We start from the raw sequence: 11,078 nt of genomic DNA on the forward strand, positions 1-11,078 counted from the left end.
GAGAGTCTAGGGTCAGCCACCTCCCTCTGACACCTCTACAAATCCGCCCCGGCAAGATTCACAAAACTTTCTGCACTTCTGGCCTTGAAAACAGAGCAGTGCTTCGTTTCTACTACCCATGAGAGAAAAGCTGATCACAAGCAAGCACTGGCTTACAGCTAAAAAACTACATTCTAAAACTTCTCTTCCACAACTGCTAGACAATACCTTGTTCACAATTTCAGTTACTTTGAAATGTTAAATAACAAGAGCAAAACATTTTCAGTTATCAAAAAAGGCTTACATTTTCTAAAAGTCTAAGAAATTCTACTAGAAACCTTAACAGCATTACTGAACCATCCTAACTGTAGCTGGACGTGACGGCAGGCAATGACTGCCGTGTGCCTGACACAGAAGGACCGCAGGACGGCCGGCCAGAGACAGTGGGGCTCAGTGCTCTCACTGAAGGAGGAGGGAGGGGAGAAGCAAGCTGGAAAGGGGCCCTGGGCGTTCCCACTGAACCCAAAGGCCCCTTAAGCATCAGCTTTCAAAAGGACCGACAGGCGCTGCTGAGCCGTCACATCCTGTGTGTGGACTCACGGAGTCCCTCCAAACAACCTTTCTAGGTAAACGTGGCCATTCAGCTGCCACCGAGAGTGAAAACATGAGTTCTCTAATGTTAAAACCTGTCACTGAACATAGCGTCAACTCACTTCTACTATCAAAACAGTCTAAAGATACGACAAGATAAATATTGGCTAAATAAATAAAACAAATCAACTCCCAGCCAACCAAATCAAACTGAAATGCCTGCTGTCGCTCTTGCTTATAAACGTCAGATTGAATCTCCCCAGGTGAGATCCAGAGAAATGAACAAGCGCTCCCTGGGCTGGGGGGCCATGTGTGCAGGGCTCCCGGCTGGCTCATAAACCCACCGCGCCCCCGCTCACCTCATCTCGGGCAGGAAGGTCCCCTTATAGGCATTCTCGATGTCTTGAAGGTAGGCGGAGGTGATCTTCATCTCATGTGGCTAAATGAAAGCAGAAAGCAAATGTGGGACACGTCCAGACTTCTTTTCTTTTTTCCGTGCTTACGTAAAGTGTGAGACAATCAACCAACACAGTGTTCCCAGGACGACTCATGTGGGGTGCTGCGGGGGCTGGGGGTGACAGGAAGGGACTGCAGTGCCAGTTCTAACAGGCCCCCTCCTGCGCACAGAGGGCGGGAGTCTGTGCAGGGAGACCTGGGGAGCGACCTTCTCTTCCCAGACTCTGAGATGTGACTGCGAGCGGCTACAGCGCCTGCCCCTGTGCCCGCGTGCGGGGAATGAGAGATGACAGGCTGCAGCAGGGGAGGGCCCACCTCTCCCCCATCCTCACACCCTCCTGTCACCAACTGGCTCCCCACCCCTCCCGTACCACTCACCCCACCCCTCCTACCTTCCCAATCTCACTTCCCTTTCACATGAAGCTTGCCAAGTACGGAAATGTACACTTCCAATCGTGAGTGGCAACATTCTGCACTGAAAACCTCTTAGTTTAGCAATGCTGAAGGCTAGATTATCTTTCACCATGTTCAAGATTCTTCGTGGCATTTGCATGTTTTATTTCCTTGTTTACTATTAGTATCCACCATAGGAATACACATCTAAAAATGACATAATGTTTCTTTGATAAAATGTCTCCTTTTCTTAGACACAGTGGTAGTTTTAGCTGGTGACAGTATTCATCAAGTACTGGAAAACAAAAATGTTAATAGGTCTAATTTGTTCTTCTAAATTGTCTCTGAAATACTGCTATCCAGATAACAAGAGTTATCTAGAGAACTGTAAATATTAATATATAACTTCCTATTTCTTGGTAAATGTTACTTTAATAAGCAAGTGTTCCCTAAAGTGATAAATACTTCTGACTTGTAGTTCCCTTCTTTGGCCACCAGATGGAACACTCTCCAAAGTATAAACCACATGGCACCCTCAGGAGTAAATGCTCCAAGGTGCAGCCAGGTCACCAGCAGAGACACAGGTATCCCCAGCATGCTCACTGCTGATCGGGGGAGGGGGAGAGTGACCAAAGGCTCTTTGAGCCGCGTCAAGGGCGCCTGAGCATCTCTGCTGCCCTGGAGAGGAACAGCCCTGAGAGGCACTGGCTGAGCACCCACGTGAGCGCCCAGGACAGACCCTGGGACAACAGATACACAGGCCTAAGTCCATGTTGTCGTCACAGTGTCAAAAAGACAGTGTTTCCTCCCATGAAAAAACACTCTCAGTGGGAGTGATCTTTCCAACAATGCCTAGTTGTAAGGGCAACGATGGGCCTGGTCACCCTGCACCCCGCTGGCAAGACCAACTTCAAATTGCAGGGCTTCAAAGACCGCCTGTCTGAGCACCACTAAGGCAGTGAACGGATGTGTGTGGAGATCCCTCTCTGGGGTCACAGAGTCAGTGAGCAGGAGAAAGAGGACGAGGGGCCCAACCCCATTAGACGTGAGAGGTAAACTCAAAGGGTGTCAGAGACCATTCTCAACTTGCAGGAAGCAACAGAGCATGACAAGCCCATTGAAAGGAGAAAGGGAGGTCCCGTCAGGAGGCACGCGTGTCCTCAGGGTCACTTGTGTTCAGGTGACACAGGCACGGGGAGGAGGGCAGGGTGCACTGGGCCAGGGGGCCCCGGGGAGCAGGGAGCAAGCAGGACCGCCTGCAGTCCACCACACCAGCAGCCGTGGGCAGGCACGCGCGCACCCAAGCCCCCGTGGGGGCCGTCAGTGAGCCAGTCTCCCACCGCGTGTGAACACCACCACCGTGAAGGCCGACACAGAGAGGCGGGTCTAGGACAGGAAGGCTGAGTTACGTTTCCCTTCTTCTGGATCCGGCTCTGGAGCTCGGGGACCGGCACGTCCACGTAGATGACCACGTGGGGGGGCAGGTACTCACAGACGGTGACCTTCTTCACCTGGTTATAGTGGTCCACACCTGGCGGGAGAGAAGCCCCAGCTGTCAGCCAGAGGTCCAGACAGCCTGCAGACACACGTCCCTCTCAGATCAAGGGACAAGGGCACAGGCAGCTCTCAGAGCCGCACGCCAACCTGCAGCCACATGTAGGTCACGGCCACGACCGCCGGCTGCATACACATCACGCTGGCACACGGCGCCCACAGTCACTGTCCACGCAGTGCTCCCCCCATCACCACAGACCACAAGCATCAGGCCACCGGAACTAGCTGACTATCCCAGTCAAGGGCTTCCCTGGTGGCCCGTTGGTCCAGAACCCGCCAGCCAATGGAGGAAATGCAGGTTTGATCCCTCGGTCTGGAAGATCCCTGGAGGAGGAAATGGCTACCCACGCCAGGATTCTTGCCTGGAGAATCCCATGGACAGAGGCGCCTGGTGGGCTACAGTCCATGGGGTCTCAAAGTGTCAGACGTGACTGAGCGACTAAACAAGAATAATCCAAAGTCAGACACTGGGATTTGAGCCCAGCCTAGTGACACTCTGACTTCACTTTCAGAGCTCTCTGCAGGCCTGCTCTGCACGCGTCTTGGCTGCATGGGAGGTGCAATGCGTAGCCCCATCGGCCCGGTGGGTCCATTCTTCCTCTCCCACAGGCTCGCCATGGGCACGTCCTGGGTGCCTCTGGCCCAGCAGGTGCTGCACTGCCTGCTTCGGGCCTTCCTCTTGTGGTGCCCCGTCCAACCCCAACTTCCTGACAAGGGTCTCCTTTTTGACCTCCCTTCCCGAACACATCCTTCAGACAAACGACCTCAAACCGAACCACACGTCTCCCTCACCTAACCCCGAGGGGGTCCCCTGCACTCTCAGGAAGAACCCAGTGCCCACCCCCCATGCGCCCCCATCCCCAGCACCCGGCCCCTCTCTGGGCCTCGTCAGCGCCCACAGCGCATGCCGCTCCCTCGAGGGCAGCACCGTGGCTCGCCCAGGGCTCCCTGCTCAGGGGCGCTGCCCCCGACACCCCACCTCCACGCGGCCAGCCACTCCCCAGGCCCCCTCACTCCTCGTGGCCAGGTTAACTGCAACGAGGAGCTTTTCTCCTTGCCTACTGGCCACTGGTCAGACCTTCACCACCCAGTGCTGCTGTCACTGAAAGCACCAGAACAGCACGTGGGAGAGGAGGCGGCCTTCAAAGGCCAGGAATGAGCCGTGGTGGCTGCAGGCAGGGAGGCTCCCGGACAGGCCCTGCAGTCAGACCGTCTGCTGAGGCTGTCCACTGTGCTCTCATGGGGAGAGAAGACTTTAGAAGGGAAAGAGGCGGACAGGGACTGGCTTTTCCTGAGGAACAGCGTCATTCATCTACTTATTAACAACAGACATTCACAGAATGTGCACCAGCTGCAGGGTGGGGGTAGCAGGACCTTTACAAAGCCACCCCTGTGCCCACAAGGCCAGCCTGCCGCCGACTCACACTGCTTCCGGATGAAGCCTTGGCGGTACATTGCCTCCAGGAAGACAAAGTCACTGTAGATGGAGCGCTCCAACACCACACCCTGTCCTGTTTAAAAACGTGGAAACAAAAATCAGAATCAGAAAATAATTACAGTAGTGAAAATCAGTCTGTTCACTTTAGAAATGGAAAAAAATTATCTACAACTCCATTTCCATACCAAATATTTTCAAAAGAACACATATCATATATGCACTTCTAAGCGGAAAATCATTTTCTAAAACTAGAATACTTATCCACTTCAGAAATACAACGTTCTGTTTCGCTCTTTCACAGATCCAACAGAAACATCAGCTAACAGAGAAAGGACACTGGTTTTTGAAATGTAGAATCCCCGCCCCCATCCCAACTGCCCAGAAAGACCCCAGGGTCAGCCCCACACCACACCATCGTGGATCTCAGGTATGATCTAATTGGAAAGCCAGAACTTGCCTCATCAAACACCCCTTAAAAACAGCTCTACAGAGGGGCAATCTAGAACGACTGAACTCCAGAAGGGGCCTGAGCGCAGGCTGCGCCCAACAGCTGTCCGCGCAGGGACACGCACCTGTGCTGAGCAGGTGCTCCAGGGCGTCCGCGTACTGCAGCAGGCGGCTGGCGTACAGCCAGGCCTGCAGGCGGTAGCTGTGGCCGTCGTTGCTTTTCGGGTCGTCGTAAAACTTCTCCAAGCTGCAGTTGCCACTGAACTGCACAGGCAGGGGCTTCCCGTCCCCTGTGGTGCTGTCTGCGTAGTGGATCCCCGCCTCGGGAAAGTGCTTCAGGCCTGAAGAGACAAGCCACCAGACAAAATGTGATGCGGGGACGTCACACTCCACAGAGCAGCGGAGACCCAGCTGAACACCGTCCCTGCAGCCAGTCGGCTGAGGCCCGGGGAAAGTTACCCTGATGCCTGCGTTCCTGGTGCGCAGACGGGAGCACGTGAGACCCTGGAGACAACGTGTGCCCAGGGCTGACGACAGCAGGTCCCCCGCAGCCCCATGTGAGCTCCTCCCGAGAGGGAGAGCCGCCTGTACGTGCGGGTGTCTGCTGCGTGCATGTGGGCATTGGCCCCTCAAAAACTAGAGAAGGGGCTTGGACAACACCGGCCCAGAGTCAGAACCGGGGCGACAGCCAGCTCTGCACCACGCAGCTGCATGCCACCACTTCCTACTGAGGGAACATGTCTGTGAGTGAGAGGGGACCATCGGCCCTGCTCCAGGGGCGGTTACACAAGTGAGGCTGCTCAGGTGAACGTGCTCAGCTTACATCGTCAATATAAAATCCCAATCCAAACTCACAACCAGCTTGGACTTTAAAAACGTCCCTTATCTGGAAGATTAAAAACAGCTTTTTCCACAAGTATTTGAAAACCGTAAAATACCTACCTTAGAAGCCCAACTCTACCTACTCAACGTGAAAATAAAGTCACGCCCAGATACGGGACTGCTTACCTGCGTGACACAAGTTCATACCTAGTTTCTCGGCTACTTCTTTCGCGAGCTTGCTTTTTCCAGAACATATATTGCCATCCACAGTTATCAGTTTGCTGTTTGCTGTCATCTTTTTGGTTGCTCTTTCACCAAGTATGAACGCCAACGGGCCGTACTGCAGCTTGCACTGGGCACTTGTATGAATTCCTCCCTGAAAAACACACATCACACATCACCACATGAGCATCCTGGTTGCAGCAGGCATTAGCAACTATTAGACATAAACACCAAGAAGACCCTCGGTGACAAAAAAACCAACATCAACATCTTTACAACCTATTTGTTTAATTACCATCTTCCAGCCCCACCCTGAGCATAAGTTCATAAAGGCAGGAGATTGTTTTGACCACTGCTAAATCCTCAGGGCCTGGAACAGGACACATCTACCTTGTTCAATAAAAATTTTGTGTGTGTGTGTGTGTGTGTGAATGAAAGAAAGGCAGGCTGGAGGGGAGGCAGGGAAGAAGGGAACAGAGAACATTTCTCTAGTTCAGGCCTCTGTCTCTGGAATGGGTTATCTCACGTTTTTAAGCAGCTCCTGATGTCCTGAAAGTACTTGAAAGCTGACAGACCTAAAACTGAAATTCTGCATCCACACCTGACCCCCATCTGCTCCCCCTCACAAGTTCCCCTCCACCATCACCCAAGCAGAACAAAGGCAAGAGTCACCTGTGACCCCATCTTCCTTCCTCCGGCTCCATCACCACACACACAACCCCACTGACCCCAGCCCTTAAGTGTCTCTGGCCAGCGGCCCCTCCCTCCCCTCGGCACACTGACCGCAGCCATCTCACATCCCTTGCCTGCTTCTCCTGTCTCCAGCATCCGGATCTATTCTCCACACTGAAACTCAAACACCATGCCTCGCCACTGAGCTGCCCCCCCCCCCCAAAAAAACCCATCCATCAGCACAGGGAGGAGCTGGAATGCCCCGTGCAGTACTGGGCTAGAGCGAGAGGCATCGCTGTGAACTCACGCCCAGTTCACTACAGACCAGGGGGTCACACAGGGAAACACTCACGGACACAGGTATTCAGGGGTGCATACACTGGACTCCCCTGCTGTCTGCCAGAAGGGCCCAGAGCAACAACACCCCAGGATCAATTACGCCGGGCACCTAGATCTTGGTTTCTAACGCTGTCCTCCAGTCAAAGGAGCAAGGGCTCCTGGAGAAACGGCTGATTCCACGGCTACCCTCTAAGGAAGTGCTCACACACACAGTGTGTGGGGGGGGGGGCGTGCAGGCTGCAGGGAGACAGGAGCCACCTGAATGAGCGCCCGGTGGCCACAGCCGGAACAGCCTGAGCAACACAGTACAGCTGCACCGAGTGTTAGCCCAAAGTACAACACGCACACAGCCCACACTGGTAGAAATATGTAAGTGTGCAGGGGAGAGGAGCCTCCCGCACAACAGAATTCCAGGTAATTTATGCGGATACTCTGCCCTGCGGACAGAGCATAATCCCCACTCCCTGGGTGTGGGCTGCTCGCAGTGACTTCCCTCCACAGAGGACTCGACGGAAAGCAGGGAGGAAAGAGCAACTTCACAGCAGAGACACTGCCGCTACCCCAGTCAGGCGACTAAGGTTGACAGTGACAAGTCACGGTCACAGCGTACTTCGCATAGTACGTGGGGAGGACGGCACTTGACCTCTGTGCGTTTCCTCCCCAGAACACACAACCGCAGTCTAGTCATGAGAAAATATCAGGCGAGTCCCACCGAAGGACAAACTACCCACCCAGTACTGCCCCAAACTGCCGTAGGCCTCAGACACAGGAGAACCTGAGAAACCACTGCAACCAGAGGAGGCCAATGGGCAGAACGATAGGCATCACACTGCTCCAGAGGTAACGCCCGAAAAGACAAACCACCCAAAGGCCCATCGACAGGAGACCAGCTTAGTAAACGGCCGGGTAGTCTCCGTATCCCCAAAGTCTCAGATCCCAACAACCAAGAATCCTTTCACTTAGCAGCCAACTGCGTGTCAGTCATTCATTCATTTATTCATTCAACAACTATTTCTTGATTCCCATACCATCCTGTCCTTTTCCTAGACAGAATATGGGGATACAGCAGTGAGTCAAAAAGATCCCACAGGATAACAAAGCAATAAAGAAATTATAGAGTGAGTGCTATGGAGGGAGAACAGTGCAAAGGATGGGATGTACATTAAAACGGGTGGTCACAGAACCCTTACAGAGATTGACATCTGAAAAAAGACTGGGAGGCAGTGAGGGAACTGGCCTCGTGGACATCTGGGAAGAGGAACAGCGAGCGTCAATGCTGAGGCTAGAGCACTGCAAGGGTCAGCAAGGCCAGGGTAGCTGGTGCCAAGGGGACTGGATGGGGGAAGAGTAGCAGAGGAGACAAGTGAGAAGGTTAATCATATTGGTACCTTGCATCCTGGAAATCAATCACTCTTGCCCCTGGAGAAGGGAAAGGCTCCCCACTCCAGTACTCTGGCCTGGAGAAGTCCATGGACTGTAGTCCATTGGGTCGCAAAGAGTCAGACACGACTGAACAACTTTCATTCACTCACTCCTCCAGGCTACCTCTGAGCCATGTGCAAATTGTTCCTTATCCATGTCCCCAACCTGAAGACACCACAAGATGTAGCACAGAGCAGGTACACGATAACATCTGTAGAAAGCTATCAGCGATTCTGACTCCAAAATCTTTGGAAACTGCTTTTTTACATTTATGGTAGTCTTTCTGTAATTTCCTATCCTCAGTCCCATTTTTCTGCTCTGCGGAATCACATGGAATAGTGATCTTTCATAACACATTTCCAATTTCTTCAATTATTCCTCAAGTATTAGGTTGATGAAAAAGTAAGTGTGGTTTTGGACAGTGAATTTTAAATGATTATAACTAGGCTCAAACACATCTTTGTTAATCAAAATAGGAACCATTACAATCAACATGTTTCTGCCAACAATAAATAGGTTTGTTTATTCCTATAGGGTAAAAATCCATGCTTTGGGACTCAATGAACTCTTGGAAAGCATTTTCTGCCTCTTGCTGGTTGCGGAAGTGTTCTCCATGCAAAAAGTCATCAAGGTGCTTGAAGAAGTGGTAGTTGGTTGGCGACAGGTCAGGCGCATATGGTGGATGAGGCAAAACTTTGTAGCCCAATTCGTTCAACTTCTAAAGTGTTGGTTGTGCAACGTGCAGCCGGGTGTTGTCGTGGAGAACTGAGCCCACTCTGTTCACCAGAAACCAAGATCTAGGTGCCCGGCGTAATTGATCCTGGGGTGTTGCAGCTGCAGGTGCTGCAGTTTACTGTGCATCTCATCGACTTGCTGAGCATACTTCTCAGATGTAGTGGTTTCATCAGGACTCAGAAATCTGTAGTGGATCAGATGGGCAGCAGACCACCAAACAGTGACCATGATGTTTTCTTTGGTGAAAACTTGGCTTTGAGAAGTGTTTTGGAGTTTCTTTTCAGTACAACCACTGAGCTGGTCATTACTGATTGTTGTATAAAATCCACTTTTTGTCACATGCCACAATCCGATAGAAAAATGGTTCATTGTTATTGCATAGAATAAGAGAAGACGACACTTCAAAATGATGATTTTTTTGATTTTCAGTCAGCTCATGAGGCACCCACTTATTGAGCTTTTTCCCCTTTCCAATTTGCTTCAAATGTCAAACCACCACAGAAAGGTCGATGCTAAGTTCTTCAGCAACTTCTCGTGTAGCTGTAAGAGGATCAGCTTTGATGATCCTCTCAATTGGTCACTGTCAACTTCCGATGACTAGCCACTGAGACTGTCTTCAAGGCTCTCGTCTCCTTTGCAAAACTTCTTGAACCATCACTGCACTGTACGTTCATTAGCAGTTCGTGGGCCAAACGCGTTGATGTTGCGAGTTGTCTCCACTGCTTTACGACCCATTTTGAACTCAAATAAAAAAATCACTCAAATTTGCTTTTTGTCTATCATTTCCCTAGTCTAAAATAAATGTAAAATACACAAGAAGTAATGTCATTAGCAAAAAAAAAACATAAAGTGAGAAATGCGCATTAAAATGATGTATAACATAACCACATTTAAGAATGTATTTCAACAATATGAAATGCAATTACTTTTGCACCAACCTAATAACAAGCTGCATACCCTTTGCATCCTATTCATTCTTCTCTGGACCTACTAAAGTCCATCTACATCCCCTGCAGGGAGTGATGTGACTGGACACAGTCACAGGTGGGTCCACATAGTGAGCACCCCACAGCAGAGTAGCACCCCCTCTATCCTGGGGCTCTCAGTTCCACTAATGCAGGTAAGTATACTGGGTGTTAAACACAATTCTCTCTTTTTCTTCTCTTTTGCAGTCTGAATTATCTCCTAAAGACATTTATAGGGCTTTTTAATAAGACCACTGCACTGTTCTGTTCAATAACCTTTGCTCATCAAAATCCTGAGCACAGAGGTCAAGTCTCTTTACAATTTGCCACCAACGTTCCTCCAGTCACTAGGAGCCACAGAAGCTATGATACAGTCACTGTCATAAAATGGTTTTCCTGACACAACTCATTGTGCTTGTCTTGTCGGCTCTGCGTACAGTGTCATTCCAGAAGCTCTTCTAATGCTTCCAGATCTGACCTGAACGCCTTCTGCCATTTCTGCTCTCCGTCACTTACCCCTTACCCGGCCATTGACAGCGCCCCCTCAGGAGTTAATGACTGAATGAACGCGCGCGCCCCCGGCCCGGGCTCAACACACCTGCTCACTCGCCCACCCCACAACCGCTGTAAACTGGCTTCCCCCAGCAGGGCGGCCACGAGGCCCATTCACCTCCGTGCCCCACTTTCTACTTGGAGCTGAGAGAAAATGGCCTGAAGAAGCTGACGGCCCCTCCAAGCTCTGTCCTCGCAACGCACGACCAGACACTTCAGAGGCAGTGGGATCCCCCGCCGGGAAGGGTCCTGGGAGGCCCGGGGAGGTGAGGGAGGGGCGGCGCCAGAAGGACAAGACAGGTCGCCCCCGCAGCTCCCGCCCGCCGCAGGCTCACCACGCGCGGGGCGACCGCCGCGAGGCCCCGCGAAGCCGCGGACGCGGCGACAAGTCTCAACAGCCTCAAGGCCATGGCTCCGCGGTCTGCACCGGCTCAAGGACCCGAGGGGACGCGGTCGCGACGGGGTCCTCTCCGGCTGCTGGCGCGCCGCTG

At 52.0% G+C, this 11,078-nt stretch overlaps 1 protein-coding gene across 1 annotated transcript in view; it reads right to left on the reverse strand.

Annotated features, from left to right (window-relative positions):
• NDUFA10 (NADH:ubiquinone oxidoreductase subunit A10) overlaps positions 1-11,078 on the reverse strand; it is a 35,617-nt gene extending 24,539 nt beyond the window's left edge. The window contains exons 1-6 of the mRNA XM_043462162.1: positions 10,923-11,078; positions 5,888-6,056; positions 4,984-5,199; positions 4,398-4,484; positions 2,829-2,950; positions 930-1,009 (exon numbers count right to left, since the gene is read on the reverse strand). Of these exons, the coding sequence (XP_043318097.1) occupies positions 930-1,009; positions 2,829-2,950; positions 4,398-4,484; positions 4,984-5,199; positions 5,888-6,056; positions 10,923-10,997 (749 nt within the window). The 5' untranslated portion in view covers positions 10,998-11,078. The remainder of the gene's footprint in view (positions 1-929; positions 1,010-2,828; positions 2,951-4,397; positions 4,485-4,983; positions 5,200-5,887; positions 6,057-10,922) is intronic.

The sequence above is a fragment of the Cervus canadensis genome, chromosome 2 (assembly GCF_019320065.1).
Source record: "Cervus canadensis isolate Bull #8, Minnesota chromosome 2, ASM1932006v1, whole genome shotgun sequence".
Taxonomy (NCBI): Eukaryota; Metazoa; Chordata; class Mammalia; order Artiodactyla; family Cervidae; genus Cervus; species Cervus canadensis.